Source organism: Salmo trutta, chromosome 8 (assembly GCF_901001165.1).
Source record: "Salmo trutta chromosome 8, fSalTru1.1, whole genome shotgun sequence".
Taxonomy (NCBI): Eukaryota; Metazoa; Chordata; class Actinopteri; order Salmoniformes; family Salmonidae; genus Salmo; species Salmo trutta.
The window spans coordinates 43,134,532-43,157,253 of NC_042964.1; the positions used below are offsets into that span (position 1 = coordinate 43,134,532).

The following is a 22,722-nucleotide window of genomic DNA, read 5'->3' on the forward strand; positions in this document are numbered from 1 at the left end:
CATCGTTTAGTGAATGAGAAAACAAATGCAATTCTGAGAGAACGGACCACTGCCGTGTGACATTTAAAACTGAACTAAAGTACACTCAACTGTCCCACTTTTCTTTTGTTTTACTCTGTCCCATGTTTGGGCTTTGTGAGACTGACGATCAGTCGAAGAGGAGAATCAAGTGGTAACCTGCTGAATCTGCAGAGAAAAAAAATCCATTACTTACAAACAATGAAGTGCTGATGATCAGCCAAGAGGGATGTGTGTTCGGCATCCATTTTGTCTCAACTTGTAAGTGAGTGATGAGCAAAAAGGGACACAGACTGACCGTAGGGAGAAACTATGAGACCAGCTGCTACAACATGCAGTGTAGTATTGGAAACATCTGGACTTCTTCCAGATATCTGGGGGAATTGTTATTGAAATATATTCAAAGTCTTGTCTTGAGGGAATGAACCATGTTGAACCATTGTAGGTGTGACTTCACTGAAATATCTCTTCAAATGGACAAACGGAATACAAATGATAAAAACTTATATTGTGGAAAATGTATATACAGCAGTGTACACTCTTCCAAAAGGGTTCTTCAGCTGTCCCCATAGGAGAACCCGTTTTGGTTCCAGGGAGGACCCTTTTTGGTTCCACATAGAACCCTCTGCGGAAAGGGTCCTACATGAAACCCAAAAGGGCTCTATCTGGAACCAAAAGGGTTCTACTTGGAACCAAAACTAGTTCTTAAAAGGGTTCTCCTATGGGGACAGCCGAAGAACCCTTTAAGGTTCTAGATAGCTCCTTTTTTTTCTTACGAGTGTACAGGGTGTTCATTTTTCAGTTGTGTCAGTATGTAAATCGAATCATTGTGCTCTCATCCACTGTGGCTCACGGCTCCTAATACGGTCGATATATTGTCTGTTAAAAACGTATTATTTTAATTGTATATATCTCTATAGTATACATTATATGTCATTTGGATGAGATACAGTTGAAATATACATAGGTCTACACATGTTTAAAAGCTATCTGAATGTTCCCTTCCCCTCCCTTCTCACCCTCCCTCATCCTAATATGATACTCCCTCACCCCTAATGTACAGTAATAATGTTCATGATTTCTTTTGCGCCATTAGTTGATTGTTTAATAGTTCTTGACAATGAAGCTGAGTGTTAATATCACTGGCCACTCACTTATGAAGCTGTAAAATATTAACCATATTCAGTGGATTTATGGTGGCATATTCATTTTTTAAATCAATTCAAATAAAATGTACGAAAAATGTTTCATGGCATTTTGTGTCCAGATTATTCAAATGATAGTGGTGTGGAGAAATGTACCACTTGTTTGGTCGGAATTGGAAATGACGCACATTAGGTTTTTATTTAGCTTTCATATTACGCCTCCATAATTTCATATGGACATGCAATTACTTCAATCAGAGTGAGTAAACATCACACATATTTGGACATCATTTCAAACTTTTTTTTTTTATGTAGTCGATAATTAGGACAGGTCAACTCCAGTTGTAAACCACAATAACAGTTTTACTCAGAGTTCAACTGGAGAGCGGGGGAACTACAAAGTGAGGTATAATAGCAGGAGGACCCGAACTAATACTGGACACAAGCTCTTACACACTAACAACTGTACAGTACAGTAGCTAATTTATACAGTCATCTGACAATAGTTTACATCTTTCACTGTAGATAACATTAGGAAAGGAATTTCCTTTAAATCAATGAGTACTTATGTTTCTTATTAATGTACGCCCTCAAAAATTGTTAGAATTTTTTTTACCAGCAAAATAACCTTTAAAACCACAGTAAAGACATGAGGTTTTAACTTTAAGCTGCTTTAAATCAAGACATGCAAGAAAGGATTTTTTATTTGAGTGAGAATAATTTTGTCACCTCAAACAAAATGGATGTTATGTAATATGAACAAAAATCCAATTTATTTAGATTTTCCAAAAATGACCCTGAAAAAAGTTAAGGTAAGCATTTTAGTAAGAAATGCTTAATTTGTATTATTTACGCAGAGTATTAAATCCCCTACAAGATTTTCATATGAGAAATTTGGAAAGAAATACATTTTATCACTTCTATCCAACTCTTTGTTGTGTAGCTGCTACAGGCCCCTATAAACCTACAGGACAAACAAATAGGAACCATGTTGAGATAGGGCAGTATAAGCATCAACTTCCACTTCCTGATTCCCATGATGCACCACTAGTCCATCGGAGTGCGCTCCCTCTTCTTCCCCTCCCGTTTCGGCTTCTTGGCATCTGCAGGAACAGGTGGGCATCAGGTTAGAATCGACATCCACACTGTCACTTACCCTGCAGTCAGAATGTTTTTGAAGATCATAACCTGCCTTTCGGACAGTCTTCCATGAAAAGTGAATTTGCCAGTTTTTCAGATATAATCAACCATTTGGGTTTTAGTGGAACTTGTTATTGGTCTTCAAACAGGGAATATCTTTTGATATTTTTATTTGGGCCTTAACTGGCACTCCACTTCAAGCTCCTGTCTCGCTCACTCACTGGGTGTGTTGTTAATCCTACCGCTGGCCTGAGGATTGCAGGTTTACTGTGCATGTGGACAAACATGAAAGTGCTTAATCATCGTCCCACAAGAGTGGTTTTAGTACCTGACAGCCATGGCAGGAACCACAGTCCATACCCCTGTCTCTGGTCTGATGAACAGAAGCAACATACCCCACCCTCCATACATATATTCTGCTATCTATCTATCCGTCCATCCGTCCATCCGTCCATCCGTCTATCCGTCTATCTGTCTGCTTGTCTATCTGCCTTCCTGTCTGCTTGTCTGACTGTCTGTCTATCTGTCTGTCTAATCTGTCTGTCTGTCTGCTTGTTTGCCTGCCTGTCTGTCCGCCTGCCTGTCTATCTGTCTCTGTGTCTGTCTGCTAGTCTGTCCGCCTGCCTATCTGTCTATCTATCTATCTGTCTGCTTGCCTGTCTGCCTGTTCGCATGTCTGCATGTCTGCATGTCTGTCTGCGTTTAGAAGAGCGTGAGGGGGAAAGTAAACAACAAGGAAAAGGCAGGACTCATCTAAAGTCTGTTTCCCCCAGGAGCTCCTATCATTGTAGATTACAGGGTGGGATGTTGTTGGTGGGCGGTAACAGACGAGAATGTCAACTGGCTAATCAACACCTGTTTGTTTTGTACCTGATCTAAAGCAAGTTCCCACCTGCCACTAATTTAAGATCCTCCCACGTCAGTTTGTTGATGAAAGCCTTGCCACCCTCTCCAGCTAATCTGAGAAAAAACGTCCTCAACATAAAACATTTAAACACTCCATCAATACTACTGTGCGTTGCCGCTCCACTACAACATATTAGAACGATTCAAACTGGATTTAAATTTACAGCACATGAATCGATCTATTCACCACCGATGCAGCATTAGTCAATATGCAGTACCAAGCCAAGTCATATACAGTACAATAAGACATCAGCATTAAACATGAACAAAGTCATGCAAACATTGAGGAATCATTTGCTTATCGTTCACATGCCCTTTAATAATCTATGTGAAACGTCCTATCAGCATTGGAGCATTAATGTGAAGAATGTGATGATAATCAGCATATAAAGTATTGTAAATCATCCCCATGCTAATCTTTTATCCCTGATAAACAAACAATGCTATCCATCGGTAAATACAGAAGTAATGATTCCTTGCTTGTATAGAATTGCCAAATCATTAATAAGTGGGTATAAATGAACCCGTTGTAAGGGTCGATATGCCTCAGGCCAATGCACAGACCTAGAGATGACTCATGAATCGCAAGTGTCTAACTGATTGATGATAGCCTACCAGATGTTCCCTGTGCTACCAAAATGCATAATGTTTGTCACTCGAATCCTCCTAAAATATCATGTTGACATCAATGCCCCAGGGACCTGCTATCTAATCTATACATTTCTCATAAGCACATGTATTGCAATCATATTGTGGACAAGCCAAGAGAGTTCTGTGAGTTTGGAGATTGGGATGTGGGTGTTCATACAAAACACAGAAAATTGCTCCTCGCTCCATTTGTTTGGCCAGTTTTAATTTGTTAAACTGTGTTTTTGCCTTTGCCTTTGTCAGCACATTTGGCTCCCTAGGGAGACAGAGAGAATCACATTACCTCTGCGAGCCCCGTCTGTGAGATTGGAGCTCTCACCATGCCGGAGTGCTTTCTGCTGCATAGGCACATTACTGTGTACTCTCTCCGCTCTCATTTCTGCCACCGCACTTTTGACACAGACTCATAATAATCAGAGCGGCTTGGAGAGAATAGGTTTTGAACCGGGATGCCGTGAAACAGGCTGAGTGCAATAAAACTGAATTCAGTGTCTGAATGGGCCGTCTCGTACACAGAGACACAACGACACAGCCCTTCTCAGGGGAATGATAAACCATCGCCAGCCCCAAAACAACTCCTCGACGGCAGCCACAGGGTTTTCATCTCTATAAAGCCTTTTGTTTCCCCGCAAATCATCTCTGACATTCTCCGCTCCCCACTGTGGCTACCCTGCTCATTCTTCTGAGTAAGGAGGGAGGAGAATAGGAGAATTCTACAGGTATTCATAATGTTTAATTTCTGCTTCATTTCGGTCACTCTCTGTTTTCCGGCCTTTCCATTTCATTCGTGGGGCCCATCTCTACCTGAGGTTAGACAAGGGAGAAGCTGACACTGAATCTCAGATCGCTCCCTCGCTGCCTCGCAGCATTGTCTCCTCAAGACTATGGGCCTGGCAGATGTTTTCTCCATTGCTCCTGGCACCAGCAGACAAGGTGGCTGTTTAGAATTGTAAATATGACTGGGCGGATATGGTGGCCCCAGCCGGAAGTGAGATAGTCCCTCGCTCTGTAGCCGGGGTTCATTACAAGCCCTCTGATCCCTCCTCTGTGACTCTGACTGGCCTGGAATCCCCTTCCAACACACACACACACACACAAACACACACAGAGGCAAGCGCATACACACACACACACACACACACACAAACATCGTCAGCCTGTCTGTTTCCCAGTAACCCTTTAGCTTACCAGGGCTTATCTGTCAAATGGCAGACATGGGAAATCATACTCTCAGATAGCAGGTCTTTCTTTTCAACTCTCCATTCTTCTTCTCCACCGTCATCCCTCCCTCCTCCTTTCACACTGTGGTTCTCACCCTCCCTAGGGCAGTAGGCCCGACTTAAAACAGGACTGGCCTCCATCACACAGGATTCATTTGGGAGTATATGATCATTTATATAGGTACAGTGCTATACAATCCTGTACAGGTGCTTGCACGCACGCACACACACACACTGTATAGAGATTACCATTAAATGTTAATCACTGCAGAAATAAAGTTATTTCTGTATGTCATCTTGCTATTTCTGTCACTGAAATGCATGTGCACCGAAGAAATACACCAACACAAATATGATTTTAATTTGGATCAGATTCCTTTCATGTGACATCTTAAATAGGCTTTGCTCGGCTTATGTGTAAAGATATTGTAGTTTTTTCGAGAACCATTACCCAAGCCAGGGGTTCCACTCCACTGTCAATCTGACATGTTTTTTTCCGTCACAGAGAGATTTGTCTTAGCAGCTTTTTACCCTTTTGATTTCCTTAACTCCCAGGTTATTAGGATGCGAGGGAAACTTGAATTGAACCCAAAATCCCAATCAGATTGACAGGAGTGCGTGTTTTTCTCTGTCCTCGAGCAGGAAACTGTCTTAACTGTTAGCCGCCTGCCTGAAAAACAATGAGACTCTGGTCCAGTCGCTCCTGGAGAGTCTGTTCTGTTCTGGCACACCCTCTCATACAGTAGATTACTGTCAGGGCTGCTGCCAAATCTACCCTGATTCCAGTTTCACACTCTCAACAAATCGCCACAGTAGCCTACTTCTCAAAACGCAGTCAGGTTGGACGTAATGTACACACTAGCCCCATGAGTCCTTTACTGGCAACATCATGCAGCAGCATTCATTATATTTTTAAACAACTTCTGCTCTCACTTAATTGGTTTTAGTGGGAGATGTTAATAAAGCCTTTATGTGGGGAAAATAGATGAAAATCTGTGTGTTGGCCTCTATATGTTGGTAACATTCTGTCACTGTATTAATGATGGAGCACTGAACTAAAGTATTCATCTGCTTTACTTTTGGAACATTTTGTAAAGTTTGGACATGAGGTATACATCTTATAACAAACTGAATGGCAAAAAATATCTTATGTTAAACACGGTTTGATGAATGATGAAAGGCAATGTTCATCAGCGCATTGAATGAAGTAGTTAGACAAACAGGGCTAACTGTGACTGACCTAAATATTGAATATGCAATTTCATTCTATTAAGATACTCATCTAGTTTATTGTATCAGACAGATGAAATTAACCAAAACGAAATACATTAGAAATCTATAATGTCTGTTGGGCGAATTGCCAACTAAAACCACAATCTGAAATCCTCAATGTCATGTTCGGTGACCATCTCAGTCTCACTGCTTTACATAATTGAAAGAGAAAAATCGATGTTTCTTGACGTCTCCTGTTGTCTTCTTTAAATGGGTGAGTCTAGATGTCTACTGGCAGTTACTGAGAGAATGCAGCGTTACATTTTCATACTTGACTGCTCAATACTTGTATTTACCTTAGTTCACCCTAGTTGGAGACTTATAGAAATCACTCCCACTGAACCTTTTAGGCTCAGTGAAGGGGCTAATTCCACCATCGTGGAGCTGGATTAAACATGAATCTCTGACAAGTCTAGCACTATCGCAGAATGAATCATTAAGCAGGATGTCATCGGTGTGAGCTGTGAAAGTACTGCCAAATAATATGCTAATAAATATACGTTAGCAAGGTTAAAGGATGAAAAAAGTTGACTGAAAGTGGCAACGTGCTTTAAATATGAAGCATAAAGGGAGCGGGTGAAAATGGTCCTTTTCTGACGGTTTAATTAACCAAAACTAATATCATCTTCCAACGCTTCCGCACATTTATGGAGATTCACTCTCCAATGTATTGACTATTGTGTTTAAAATGGATCTTATAACTTTGTGTTTTGTCCTCTCCAACCATGTACAGTACCAGTCAAAAGTTTGGACACACCTACTCATTGAAGGGTTTTTCTTTATTTTGAATATTTTCTACATTGTAGAATAATAACGAAGACATCAAAACGATGAAATAACACATATGGAGTCAAGTAATAACCAAAAAAGTGTTAAACAAAGTAGCCACCCTATGCCTTGATGACAGCTTTGCATTCTCTCAACCAGCTTCATGAGGTAGTCACCTGGAATGCATTTCAAGGTAAGGGTGGTATACAGAAGATAGCACTATTTGGTAAAAGACCAAGTCTATATTATGGCAAGAACAGCTTAAATAAGCAAAGAGAAACGACAGTCCATCATTACTTCAAGGTCAGTCAATTAGGAACATTTCAAGAACTTTGAAAGTTTCTTCAAGTGCAGTCGCAAAAACCATCAAGCGCTATGATAAAACTGGCTCTCATGAGGGCCGCCACAGAAAAGGAAGACCCAGAGTTACCTCTGCTGCAGAGGATAGGGGCTCCCGAGTGGCACAGAGTCTAAGGCACTGCATCTCAGTGCTAGAGGCGTCACTACATACCCTGGTTTGATCCCGAGCTGTATCACATCCAGCCGTGATCGGGAGTCCCATAGGGCAGCGCCAAGCGTTATCCAGGTTAGGGGAGGGTTTGGACGGGGTAGGCCATCATTGTAAAATAACACTTCCAGGCTGTGTAAGGGCTATTTGACCAAGAAGGAGAGTGATGGAGTGCTGCATCAGATGACCTGGCCTCCACAATCACCCGACCTCAACCCAATTGAGATGGTTTGGGATGAGTTGGACCGCAGAGTGAAGGAAAAGAAGCCAATAAGTGCTCAGCATATGTGGGAACTGCTTCAAGACTGTTGGAAAAGCATTCCAAGTGAAGCTGGTTGAGAGAATACCAAGAGTGTGCAAAGCTGTCATCAAGGCAAAGACTGGCTACTTTGAAGAATCTAAAATAAAACATATATTTTCATTTGTTTAACACTTTTATGGTTACTACATGATTCCATATGTGTTATTTCATAGTGCTGATGTCTTCACTATTATAGTACAATGTAGAAAATGTAAAAATAAAGAAAAACCCTTGAATGAGTAGGTGTGTCCAAACTTTTGACTGGTACAGTATACATTTTTAGACTAGTAATATATTGACTGATACCTACACCATTTCCTGGTATTGTAAGTTAATCATTCACTAAACATGTGTTCCCTTTGCAGTGGTTTAGCTTCCCATTCAAATCCCTCAGGATATACACTACTGGTAAAGACATATATGTACTATATATGCAAATCTATGGCTTTGCTGATATGCTCTCTGATATTCCCCCTCAGCCTACCTTGCAGCTTGGTCTTGGGGATCTTGCCGCAGGGCTTGGTGGCGCTCACTGTGTTAGGACAGGTAGCATCCATGAGAGCGCGTTTCAGCACCCCTGTCCGGTTCTTCTTCCCCGTCACCAAGTCACACTCTCCCCAGGCCTGGAAGTCATACTTGCATTCACCTACAGAGACATGGTTACAACAGAGATACATATTCAATACAAAACACACATTTTACAGGATTGTTACAGCCACAAACATACCTATTGTATATACACTACTGTTCAAAAGTTTGGGGTCAATTAAAAATGTCCTTGTTTTTAAAAGAAAAGCACATTTTTTTGTCCATTAAAATAACAGCAAATTGATCAGAAATACAGTATAGACATTGTTAATGTTGTAAATGACTATTGCAGCTGGAAACAGCAGATTTTTTATGGAATATCTACATTTGCGTACAGAGGTCCATTGTCAGCAACCATCACTCCTGTGTTCCAACGGCAGGTTGTGTTAGCGAATCCAAGTTTATCATTTTAAAAGGCTAATTGATCATTAGAAAACCCTTTTGCAATTATGTTAGCATAGCTGAAAATGGTTGTGCTGATTAAAGAAGCAATAAAACTGGCCTTCTTTAGACTAGTTCAGTATCTGGAGTATCAGCATTTGTGGGTTCGATTACAGGCTCAAAATGGCCAGAAAAATGGCCAGTCTATTCTTGTTCTGAGAAATGAAGGCTATTCTATGCGAGAAACTGCCAAGAAACTGAAGATCTCGTACAACGCTGTGTACTACTCCCTTCACAGAACAGCGCAAACTGGCTCCAAGAAAAATAGAAAAAGGAGTGGGAGGCCCCGGTGCACAACTGAGCAAGAGGACAAGTACATTAGAGTGTCTAGTTTGAGAAACAGACACCTCATAAGTCCTCAACTGGCATCTTCATTAAATAGTACTCGTATAACACCAGTCTCAACGTCAATAGTGAAGAGGAGACTCCGGTATGCTGGTATACTAGGTGGAGTTGCAAAGAAAAAGCCATATCTCAGACTGGCCAATAAAAAGAAAAGATTAAGATGGGTAAAAGAACACAGACACTGGACAGTGGAACTCTGCCTAGAAGGCCAGCATCCCGAAGTCACCTCTTCACTGTTAACGTTGAGACTGGTGTTTTGCGGGTACTATTTAATGAAGATGCCAGTTGAGGACTTGTGAGGCATCTGTTTCTCAAACTAGACACTCAAATGTACTTGTCCTCTTGCTCAGTTGTGCACCGGGGCCTCCCACTCCTCTTTCTATTCTGGTTAGGGCCAGTTTGCGCTGTTCGTTGAAGGAATTAGTTTACAGCATTGTACCAGATCTTCAGTTTCTTGGCAATTTCTCGAATGGAATAGCCTTCATTTCTCAGAACAAGAATAGACTGATGAGTTTCAGAAGAAAGTTATTTGTTTCTGGCAATTTTGAGCCTGTAATCGAACCCACAAATGCTGATGCTCCAGATACTCAACTAGTCTAAAGAAGGCCAGTTTTATTGCTTCTTTAATCAGAACAACCGTTTTCAGCAGTGCTAACATAATTGCAAAAGGGTTTTCTAATGATCAGTTAACCTTTTAAAATGATAAACTTGGATTAGCTAACACAGCGTGTCATTGGAACACAGGAATGATGGTTTCTGATAATGGGCCTCTGTACACATATGTAGATATTCCATTCAAAATCACCCGTTTCCAGCTATAATGGTCATTTACAACATTGACAATGTCCACACTGTATTTCTGATCAATTTAATGTTATTTTAATGGACAAAAAATTTGCTTTTCTTTCAAACACAAGGACCCTTTCACCTAACTCCTAACCCTATCCTTAACCCTAACCCTAAACCCTAGCCTCGCTAACGTTAGCCACCTAGTTAATGTTAGCGTTAGCCACTTAGCCACCTAGCTAACATTCACAACAAATTGGAATTCGTAACATATCATGCGTATTGCAGATTTGTAATATATTATATGAATTTCAATTGGTAACATATCATACGAATTGTAATTAGTAACATATCATACAAAATGGATGATGGTCATCCACAAATGAATACATACCATATCATACTAATTTGACTGTCCCAGATTTGTATTTATTATGTTACGTCTACCCCTAAGTCCAGGTTGCTTGTATTATGGTGATTGTAGCACCCAGAAGACATCCCATAGGTTGAATATTACTGATCAAGTAGAAAATGAAATGTAATTACATTTTTCGGCCTAGAATCAGCAATTAAGACCTGGACCCTCAAGCTCAGAGAGCTGCTGTTGTGGAACATCCTTTCTTTTACTGGAAAAGGGATTTTTTTTCTCCATAAAATTGTCACGTCCTGACCAGTAGAGGGTGTAGTTGGGTCAGGACGTGGCAGCAGAGTCTGTGTTTTTTATTGTTTCAGTAATTTTGGCCGTGTGACTTCCAATCAGGCACAGCTGTAGAGGGTTGTGGCTGATTGGGAGTCACACATAAGTTGCCTACTTTGCCTTGTGGGTTTGTGGGTAATTGTTCATGTCATTGTGCTTGTACCTGACAGGACTGTGTTGGCTGGCAGTTTTTGTTGTTTTGTAAATTGCATAGTGTTCGTTTAATTAAAAATGACGAACCCTAACTCCGCCGCGTTTTGGTCCACTTCTTCCTAAGACAGCCGTTACAGAATTACCCACCACCAAACCAGGACCAAGCGGCGGAAGAGAAAAAATGAGGAATGGACATGGGAGGACGTCCTGGATGGCAAGGGAGCCTACACCTGGGAAGAGATCCTGGCCGGAAGAGATCGCCTCCCATGGGAACAGGTGGAGGCACTCAGGAGAGCGGAGGCAGCTGGACAGAGGAACCACCGGGAACGTTTCCGAGGTACACGACTAGCGTTCAAACCCGAGAGGCAGCCCCAAGATTTTTTTTGGGGGGGCACACGGGTAGTTTGGCCAGGCCAGGGAAGAGCCGTAAGCCAGCTACTCGTGACTACTGGGAGGTGCGTATGAGGTGGAGGGCGCCATGTTACGCTGTGGTACGCACCATCTCGCCTATACGGACGCACAGCCCAGTTCGCCCAGTACCAGCACCCCGCAGGTGCCAGGGCAAGGGGAGCATCGAGCCGGAAGGTGTGATGCCAACCCTGCACTCAAGACCGCCAGTGCGCCCTTTCGGTCCGGTGTTTCCCGCTAGACGCACTAGCATGGAGGTGCGTGTCTCCAGGCTGGCAAGTCCAATACCAGCCCCACGCATCAGGAGTCTAGTGCGTCAGCCCAGCCTCGCCAGTCAACAGTCACCAGAGCTGCCCGCCAGTCAACAGTCACCAGAGCTGCCCGCCAGTCAACAGTCACCAGAGCTGCCCGCCAGTCAACAGTCACCAGAGCTGCCCGCCAGTCAACAGTCGTCAGAGCTGCCCGCCAGTCAACAGTCGCCAGAGAGGTCAGACTGCGCTGAACTGCCGGAGTGGCCAGACTGCGCTGAACTGCCGGAGTGGCCAGACTGCGCTGAACTGCCGGAGTGGCCAGACTGCCCTGAACTGCCGGAGTGGCCAGACTGCCCTGAACTGCCGGAGTGGCCAGACTGCCCTGAACTGCCGGAGTGGCCAGACTGCCCTGAACTGCCGGAGTGGCCAGACTGCCCTGAACTGCCGGAGCGGCCAGACTGCCCAGACTGTCCCGAGCGGCCAGACTGCCCAGACTGTCCCGAGCGGCCAGACTGCCCAGACTGTCCCGAGCTGCCAGACTGCCCAGACTGTCCCGAGCTGCCAGACTGTCCCGAGCTGCCAGACTGTCCCGAGCTGCCAGACTGTCCCGAGCTGCCAGACTGTCCCGAGCTGCCAGACTGCCCAGACTGCCCCGAACTGCCAGAGTGGCCCGACTGCCCGGAACGGCCAGAACCGGAGCCACCTCCTGATATAGGTGGGTTGGGGAGGGGGGGGTGTAGCACAGTGCCGTCGGTGACGGCAGCCACCCTCCCTTCCCTCCCTTATTGTTTAGGTGTTTATTTTTGTTGGGGATTTTCTGTGTTTTGTGTAGGTACATTTCAGGGTATGCACCTTTGAGGGGGGGTACTGTCACGTCCTGACCAGTAGAGGGTGTAGTTGGGTCAGGACGTGGCAGCAGAGTCTGTGTTTTTTATTGTTTCAGTAATTTTGGCCGTGTGACTTCCAATCAGGCACAGCTGTAGAGGGTTGTGGCTGATTGGGAGTCACACATAAGTTGCCTACTTTGCCTTGTGGGTTTGTGGGTAATTGTTCATGTCATTGTGCTTGTACCTGACAGGACTGTGTTGGCTGGCAGTTTTTGTTGTTTTGTAAATTGCATAGTGTTCGTTTAATTAAATATGACGAACCCTAACTCCGCCGCGTTTTGGTCCACTTCTTCCTAAGACAGCCGTTACAAAAATGTCTGATTTATTTTAATTTTATCCATTAAGTAATCTGATCATCTACTCAAACACCAGAACCGGTAATATTTGCAAAAAGATTTACATTCCAACTATTCTCAGCCCCAGGACTTTTATCAACCACCAACTGGTGCACCGTGTTATTAGCCAGTGTATGGACTTCCCTGCCAAGACCGGATTGTCTCCTTTTTGCTCCATTTTGCCCAGTTTCTCCACTCTGAAGATTCCATCTGTCTTTCCCATACACAGACTGTCTGGTGTTCTCTGCCTTTCAAAGAGGGCCTCCACTCTTTCACTTTATCTTTTATTCTCTTTATGGAAAGAAAACATTTAAGCAGTCTACAGACTGGATTTCATTAAAGATCTAATTTTACATTATATTCAGAGTCCTCTTTAAACTCCTCCCCCAAGGATGCAGAGCTGTTCCAGGAAAGGATAGCCATGCCCTGTTCTTGTGTGTAAGAATGTGTGTCCGCATTCGTGTGTGCGTGCGTGTTTGTGTGTGTCATCCCTCCATCCATCTCTCCCTTCCTTTTGTTGGACTCTGGCGTAGCTCCCTCTTGGCTGTGACACTCGTTTCCCTATTTCTCTCAGAGAAAAGCTTGGGCCACTGTCACCTGGCTCTGAAATCCCAGGGCACTCGGCTGAGGGGAGCGGAGGGGGGGATGAGGAGGGGTTGACAGGACCATTGTTCTGGGAATTCTACAGGGATCTTCAAAACAGAGTGCTCTAAAAGCGTGTGCCTCTGTACCTATAATTTGGCAGTGAACACGTGTAGCATATGGGCATGTGTGAAACTTACTCCTCAGCCTGAAGTGTCCCCACTTCCGCCAGAGAATAGCTAGCTTTTCATGTGGCGCTGACTGGTAAGATGCTTCAGGTAGGCAGTCACGTGTGCTAGCAAAGCAGAGATCTTGGGTTCAAGCCTGGGTGTGAGCTGAATCAGGAATAAGCTAGTAGGGAAAGTGGCAGGTAGCCCATGCTCTGTTTGGAGATGACTCACATCTCTGCTGTGTGTATATACCCAGTCTGTAATTTCCTGAACCAGGCAATCATTCTCTGGGAATGTCCATACATGAAGACTGATTTGGAAACACAACTGAAATCCTACTCCATTGAGTGGCAGAATGTTTTCCCCTTCAATGGACATGGATACACAACAAAAAATATGACCAAAACAAAAAGACAAAATCCCTAGACCAGTCATGTTCGTGCTGAATTGTAAATGTGTTTTGAGTCCGCTCCCCATGACCACACTCACACACCTCCAAACTGCTTCTTCCAGTTACAGGGGATCTTGCAGCGCTGGGTCTTGATGGTCTGCTTGCAGTCGGTGCCAGTGCGTGTGCCCTCCCTGGTGCCCAGGCCGCAGTCACCCTCGTTGGCCACGCACACACTCCACTGCCACTCCCCACAGTCCGACTTACGATCCTTCTTCCCTGCAGGATCGCACACACACACCAACCTTATACTGCAGTTATGTCTGGAACATAATTATGTGGGCTGTAATTAGGCCAGGCTAGAGGTACACTACCACCGTGAAAGGTCAAAGTATTCAAATATATAAAGAACCGAGATATGCATCTGTCATTGTGAGTCTGCAGTGAGCCCCGCTGCTTAAAGTGTATTTATGCACAAATCTGACCTGATTTGAGCTTTGCATCAAATTACCATTCATACCTTGTAGCAGGTACTGTAATAGGAGATCCCCCTCCATCCACATATCATCTGTCTGTCTGACTGCTGCCAATCTGCCAGTGTTTCTCACCTTGTTTCTCAGCTTTCCCCCCCTCGCCTGCTGTCACTGTGAGGACCAGGAGGGCCATGACGGCCAGAAGCGTCCACTGCTGCTGTCCTGACATGCTAGGATAGAGGGAGAACAAGCATTGAGGAATAGCAAGTACAGCAACCTATGTAACTCTGTGGGAGACATTCCATCACCACCCTCTCATTTCTTCAGATGAAGGGGCAGACCTGACAAAGAACCACAGCATGCCCCTACTTACATGTATGGTTCACAGTTACAGGTGAAGGCAAGCTCAGGCTATTTGTGGAATAAATGGTTGTTATTTGCTACAATGGCCTGCTGTGTGCTGCACTGTGCTCGGGTCTACAGATGTGTATCATGACATGGGGAAATTATCGGCTGTCAGACAGTGATACAGACGATTTGGAAATAGAAAAAAACTTTTTTTGCATGTTCTTTATGAATAGACTAATTGTTTCCCCTCCAGGCGCTCTCCGGCCTCCCAGCGGCCCAATGAAGAGAAGCACCGCTCTAATCGTGGGTGCTGCTGTGATAGGGAACTCTGGGTGGTGGAATTGGCGCACCATCCCCGTTTCTCATTCATTCCTTCTTTCACTTTCCCCCTGTTTATTTTGGAGATACCCTAAAACCCACAGGAGGGGAATCAGCGTGAGATTTAAGCAATTACCGAGCGTCTTGGATGCCAAAATGCTCCACTGTGTCCAAATTACTGCAAAAGGTACAGCCTGGCGGGGAAATCATTTACATTCGGCAATTTTAATGAATCATGAGCTGACATGGCTCTTACCGCCGCCCTGACACATTTGGCCTTGTATTTTTAGTCCTCTCCAGTTTGAAACTTTGCAGAAGTTGATGCACCCCACGTCTATTAGCGATGTAGGCAACGTGATAATCCATTTAAAAAGATGCCATTCAAACGCTCTCCTTTATTTTATTATTAGCCATTTTTAATAGAGCGTTCGCTGGTTGAATTCACTTCTGCTCTCAGTGCATCTAAATATAATGAGTCTACTCTGAGTTTTAACTCATCTGAACCCTTACAATACAGGGCTTGAACCCTCAACAGTGGAAGCATACAACATACCCACTTTAACTGAGAGGCAGAATAACATTTGATTTGAGGACCCCTTTAGACAGACTGTTTTCTTGCCAGAAGCAGTTTTGTGTCAGTCAAACTATTCAGTCAATGTTCCATTCCTCTCTCTATTCCAAGAAAAATCTTGTTAGTCTAACATCTTTGATCGTTTCTAAAAATAGACAACCTGCAAAGTCTAAAGTGTTTTCTGAGAAATTCTCCAATTGTACTTCTGGATTGCAACCAGGAGTTTGGAAGCTACGGCATTGTGACTTCTCAAAGGAGAAGTCTTTCCCCTTATTAATGATTCATAAGCAGTCTGCAGATGAGTTACAGTCCAGGTCCAGGTGTAGTTTAGGAGGGCTACAGGTTAAAAGGGGATATCAACCTCCTGCAGTATTCAGTACAGTATGTTCAGACAGAATAGTATGCAGAGGGGTAGACAGCAGGGTTTCCCTCATTGCAATGGAATCAAGTGTTCCTACTTTCACTCACTGGTGCTGTGCATCAAATGTTTACACCAAATCTCTTTCTGTCTCTCAGAGCATGACAACACTTTCCATAATGGATGAATGGATTGATTCAGTACACTTGACTTTTAGATGCTACATGTGCATCTCCATTGTAACCTGGATTTCCATTTAAAAAATTAAAATGGTTTTATTGTCACATACACCAGATAGGTGCAGGGAAATGTGTTGTTTTAAAGGGTCAGCCATAGTAGTACAGTGCCCCTGGACCAAATTAGGCTTAAGTGCCTTGCTCAAGGGCACATAGATTTTACACCTTGTTGGCTCGGGTATTCAAACCAGCGACCTTTAGGTTACTGGCCCAACACTCTAGCTGGTACGCTACCTGCCGTCCTACTACTACAGAGTCGATCGATAATACCTGAGTTCTCAGATATTGTACACACCATGCATACTGTACCATACCCAGGTTATCGTATGATATTTAGCTGTATTTGGGAATAAAGTAACGATTTTTTTCCCCACTATCCCTCCCACCACCCATAGATCATTTCAAATGTATATCTTCTCATATCACAACCAGACACAACAAGTCACCCTATGACAGTGGGATTCAAAGTTGGGGTCGTGAACCTCCAGTTGGGTTGCCAAAATTGTACATTTTTCTAGCTTTTTTTTTTACCCTAAAATAAGAGTACAGATTATTGTATGGGACAATATACAAACGTTTTTGAGAAAGATTATTTGAAAAATAAATTTTTATTGAGTGAATGTATTCGTGACTATTGTCCAATGTCCTCTGTCACATAAGCAAAAGTATTATGTGATTATGTATGTCCAGACATCGATTAACACCTCTTTATTATGAAAGCACATTTATTGACTGTTATTGATGTGGGGATATTTATCATGTGGAATATATTGTCTCAATGTGTTTGTACCTTTTTCATACCTTTATTGAAGTTAATTGTCAATGAGGTAATTGGTAGGGTTTGTGATGCATTCTGGGTAATAGGTATTGCTACAAGAAGCTTATAATTTCTTTGGTTGTTAGACAAGACATCCAGGTAACAGGTTGGCTTGCTGCTGGTTAGTGCTGAGCGGTTAACCAACATCAGTTCTATTTTATTCCGTTTTTTTTCTGTGAGCTCAATAGTCAAATTGCACAGTATCTCTATAGATTAATCAGATCCAGCCTGAACTGTGCGATGTAGTAGGGAGTTGTAGTTTCCAGCAGGCCAATATTCTACATAGTTTAGTGCATAAAACATAGTAATTAACTACAATGACCATAATCTAATTGTCCGGTCTGTGTTTCCAAAGACAGTACGGTATGAAACTATGTATGTTTCTTTACACCTGCTACAGAGGAGACAAGAATGCGGTATTGCGAGGTCAGCTGTTGCTTGACCAGGTATCTCTACCTGAAAATACATGATCATAGTAATTGATAGTTGGTATTCGGCAGCCAGAAAAGCATGTGTTATTTACTTTGAAGAACTACATAACTGTGATTTTTGTCAGACAGCATAGGCAGCAGCTCTATAGAGATTAAATGATGACTTGGAATGAATTAAGAAAGTAATCAAATAAAACAAATGTAATATACACAACAATTTCAATATTTTATTAAAGTAAAGTAATGTGAATAAATGATGGTTAATAAGTGATAAGTAGTAATGGGCAGTCACTACCATCATGGGACTTGTATTCATTGTTTTATTCTGTGTTGTTACAGCATTCAACACAAATAATCCAAATCGAAAACCTTTTAATTTTTTAATAATCTAACCGAAACCAAACCGACCTCAAAGCACTAATTGTTCAGCACTACTGCCAGGTTTACAGGCATGATTGAAGCCTGTGTTCTCTTTGGTTAGAGATTTATTTGATTCCTGTCTGTAGATCTGCGTTGTTGCAAAAGCTAAATCCAAATGCATGGTCAACTTCACCGTATTTATTGGTTACTTTTCATTCAATAAGAATTGAAGGTTATATGTTGATGTAAAAAATGTTTTTACATTTACCGCTTCAAAGGTTGTCATTAGATTTGGGATGGGTGGGGTTGCGAGAAATTATTGTGAAAAAAAGTAGGGTCCCCAGAAATTCTGGTGGAAAAAAAATGGGGTCCAAGCTGAAAAAGTTTGAATACCACTGGAAGCCAAATGAGAAGGCCTAATACGATGAGTCATCACTCCTATCTGTCACAATGAAGTGGGATTCTTTCCTGCGGATCAGCGGGGAAGATCACAGTGTGGAGTGCTGGGTGGGCATGTGAGGCCCAGCCCCAATCACTCCGTTAGATGAGGATGACATGGCTTATGGACCACAGGAGAACATGCGTTCACCAGCTGCCAAGCAGGCAGGTGTACCTCAGTCCTCCTCAGCCCTCGACAGAAACACTGTGGCAGACACAGTCCATGAGCCAGTCAGAATTAGTCCTATCAAACACTCCATTTCCCCATTGATCTGTGAACAGCGGTGGCAGCGCTCAGCGAGTTTGTGGAACTCACCACAAACTCCTTCACCTCCATTCTCGCTCCACTCCCTCTCTCATTGATACTGCTTCAATAGTTAAAGCCTCTATTCATATTATCTATTCATATTATCTGATCCTTTCAGTGGCATTTGAACAAAAGGAACGGAGGCAATAAAGTTTTTAGCCATGGAAGAATAGAGCCGTTAAAATGAAAAGACAGTAGAAAGAGAATCGACTGGGTGGTATTAGCTTTCTAAAGTTACATGCAAAATATTGGTCATCCTCCTCGGTCATCCTCCAAAGAACGAAAATGTACATTTGATCTTTTTTTAATGTTTTAATATTTTGAACGGAATAGATGATATGGTAATCCAACCATTACAACTCTACTGGTATGATAGAGGGAAATATCCTAACAAATGAGGGGGATTCGTGCACTAGCATGCTGTGGTAAGTAGCCATACATAAATAAAACATGCATTGAATATTATCCTCCTGAAGGCTCAGAGGCAAATCCCCATTTTCTTAAACCAGCAAGAATTAAATTATACATAGATCGTATTTGGAGATAAGTGTAGCCTTTCAAAGCAGGTTAGGTTCAAATAAATTTTCCTCTGTTCATCCAACCTCAGCCGCTCACAGATTCCGAAAACAAATAGGCCTAAACAAACTTGTGAACAGGGAGAAGTAACTCCCTCCCTTCCCTATGCTATGCCTAGTATTGTTGTTGCAAAATGTAATGCGTACATGGCAATATTCTGTTATCTTAGTGAGAAGGTGACCTACAGTAATGGTGTAACGGTGTTTATGTAGGCTAGAGAGATGGCTACCAATGCCACTAAACCAGGGTGCTAAACCTAGTTCTGGAAATGACATTACTCAGATTACAGAGTCCTATAACTGCCTGGTGACCTGGCAGGTTTATATACTCCTTAAGACGTAATTGTGATATCTTATTACTTAGCCATATAAAAGCTACAGTAGGTACAACAACCTCTAATGCCTGGTACAGGGCTATGAGAGGGCCAGGAGTCTTTCCTGACTTTGTGAGAAACTCCAGGCCTTAGTAAGATCAGGTCATCACATCACTCTCGATGGTGGCCCCTAGTTTAAAATGTGATGCCAGACTATCTCAAAATAACACAATTCAATTGTTGGTTTAGCTATTACTTTCTGTTAACGCTTATTGAAAGGGAAAATGAAGTTTGAGTATTTTTCTATTTGTCCTTGGGGAAAGTAGCATCGATATACACCTTTGAGATGTTTTGGTTATATTTTAGAGAAGCAGAAAAATGCTTCATCCAGACACACAGTACATTAAAAGGATGTATTTCTTGTTGTTTGCCTGTTTGTGTTTCATCATCACACCTTAAGATACATTTCTAAACAGATGAAAACATCTTGACTACGGAGCGCAGTGAAAGACTGGTTGCAAACACAGCCACGAGGTATACAGTATGACCTGAACAACAGTATGACCTTTACAACAGTATGACCGGAACAACAGTATGACCGGTCAACAGTATGACCTGAACAACAGTATGACCGGAACAACAGTATGACCGGAACAACAGTATGACCTGAACAACAGTATGACCTGAACAACAGTATGACCTGAACAACAGTATGACCTGAACAACAGTATGACCGGAACAACAGTATGACCTGAACAACAGTATGACCTGAACAACAGTATGACCTGAACAACAGTATGACCTGAACAACAGTATGACCGGTCAACAGTATGACCTGAACAACAGTATGACCTGAACAACATAAAAGTTCACTACACCCCAGAAAAACAGATATTACTGTATTTCTAGATATTTCGGCACTGTTGGAGCTAGAAACACAAGCCTTTCGCTGCATCAGCGATAACATCTGCAAAACTGTGTACGTGACCAATAAACTTTGATTTGATTTGATAGAAAAAACCTCCTGCCCCAAACCTCCACCAGCTAGAGGAAGATAGTCAAGGTCATGGTTAACAAACCTCCACCAGCTAGAGGAAGATAGTCAAGGTCATGGTTAACAAACCTCCACCAGCCAGAGGAAGATAGTCATGGTCATGGTTAACAAACCTCCACCAGCCAGAGGAAGATAGTCAAGGTCATGGTTAACAAACCTCCACCAGCTAGAGGAAGATAGTCAAGGTCATGGTTAACAAACCTCCACCAGCCAGAGGAAGATAGTCAAGGTCATGGTTAACAAACCTCCACCAGCCAGAGGAAGATAGTCAAGGTCATGGTTAACAAACCTCCACCAGCCAGAGGAAGATAGTCAAGGTCATGGTTAACAAACCTCCACCAGCCAGAGGAAGATAGTCAAGGTCATGGTTAACAAACCTCCACCAGCCAGAGGAAGATAGTCAAAGTCATGGTTAACAAACCTCCACCAGCCAGAGGAAGATAGTCAAGGTCATGGTTAACAAACCTCCACCAGCCAGAGGAAGATAGTCAAGGTCATGGTTAACAAACCTCCACCAGCCAGAGGAAGATAGTCAAAGTCATGGTTAACAAACCTCCACCAGCCAGAGGAAGATAGTCAAGGTCATGGTTAACAAACCTCCACCAGCCAGAGGAAGATAGTCAAAGTCATGGTTAACAAACCTCCACCAGCCAGAGGAAGATAGTCAAAGTCATGGTTAACAAACCTCCACCAGTCATGGTTAACAATGGCTGTGGGTAAATGTTGTCTCTGTACATCAACCTTGGAGCTATCAAGCTGAGGGGGAGCAAGTCTTTACTTATGATCCTCCATCCTTCATTGAGGCTTGTCGCCATTTTTCAGTGTTCAGGTGTGTATGTTGTGTGTATGGTGTGTGTATTCAGATTTCTCAGTTGGAAAGGTCAGGCAGTGACTGAGTGACTGTATGACTGTATTATTTTGTGACTGTGTGACTTTATGACTATTATTTTGTGAGTGTATTATTGTGTGACTGTATTATTGTGTGACAGTATTATTTTGTGAGTGTATTATTGTGTGACTGTATTATTGTGTGACTGTATTATTTTGTGAGTGTATTATTGTGTGACTGTATTATTGTGTGACAGTGTGGCTGTATTATTGTGAGACTGTGTGCAGACCGTCCTCATTATCTCTACTAACAGCCACGCACTACCAATCTCCAGAGATATCCTCTTATCTGTGTGTGTGTGTGTGTGTGCGTGCGTGCGTGCGTGCGTGCGTGTGTGCGTGTGTGTGTGTGTGCGTTGCAAGGTGCCGAATAGAGCAGGAATCTACATAGCCGAGGTAACAGGCTTGTTTAATGATAAAACACATTAGTAATGATGACAAGCAGTGGCTCAGTGAGTGCATCAGAGCTGAAAAGACTAAAATGGAAGACATCAAATTATGCGTGAATGCCTCCATTACATTCAACAAATTACATTTAGCATCTAGACACCCACTCTCTGTATCCCACACCCTAAATCATCCATTTTCTCTTCAACAATCACTCTCTTACACTTTCAAACATACACACGCACTATGCAAAGATCCTAGGATCTCTTCCTTGCAAAAAGCATACAGTTCATTAACCACCACCAGAGTATAAACTCTCCAAACAAACAGCCCCTCTTGATGATAAACAGTCTCAATGCAAATATCTCTTATTTAGATCTTTTTCCACTTGACTGCCAGTATATCTTTTGAGCTGGGAGCTGTTTGAAGTAAGACAGATGGGAATCCCATGTCGGTTTTAGAAAAGTCAACTCTACCTAAATGTCTCTCAAAAAATGAGCAGCTTTGTGCTCATGTAGATCGTCACAACTCTCCAGATAAAATCGAAGTAAAAATATTTCCTTTAAGCGTCTCCGTGCACCCCTGCAGGTTAGCGTGCAGCTCGAGCTGCGTTGCCTCAGCAGTTTAGCATGTTAAACACTGTAACGGTGCATTACCATTAGTCCTCCTGTCTTCTGCATTCAAGGGCTTTACTCAACAAGATGCCCATGTTTGTTTGTGCTTTGTTTCTGGCTCATACAAATTAGCATATTTTATGAATATTCATTTTCAACAGGGACTTGAGGACTTGAGATGGCGGCACTAGGGCGGAGCTGAAATATTTCCATTTTCCGGAAGCGCTTTTACCACTTCTTCGTTTTGATCAGAATTCATCATAGTGAGACGGGTGG

General features: G+C 42.8%; 1 protein-coding gene across 1 annotated transcript in view; it reads right to left on the bottom strand.

Annotated features, from left to right (window-relative positions):
- Positions 1 to 1,325: 1,325 nt before the first annotated feature.
- LOC115199013 (pleiotrophin-A) overlaps positions 1,326 to 22,722 on the bottom strand; it is a 39,138-nt gene continuing 17,741 nt past the window's right edge. Inside the window, exons 2-5 of the mRNA XM_029761500.1 lie at positions 14,566 to 14,660; positions 14,063 to 14,236; positions 8,411 to 8,572; positions 1,326 to 2,266 (exon numbers count right to left, since the gene is read on the bottom strand). Coding sequence (XP_029617360.1) covers positions 2,211 to 2,266; positions 8,411 to 8,572; positions 14,063 to 14,236; positions 14,566 to 14,659 — 486 coding nt within the window. The 5' untranslated portion in view covers position 14,660 and the 3' untranslated portion in view covers positions 1,326 to 2,210. The remainder of the gene's footprint in view (positions 2,267 to 8,410; positions 8,573 to 14,062; positions 14,237 to 14,565; positions 14,661 to 22,722) is intronic.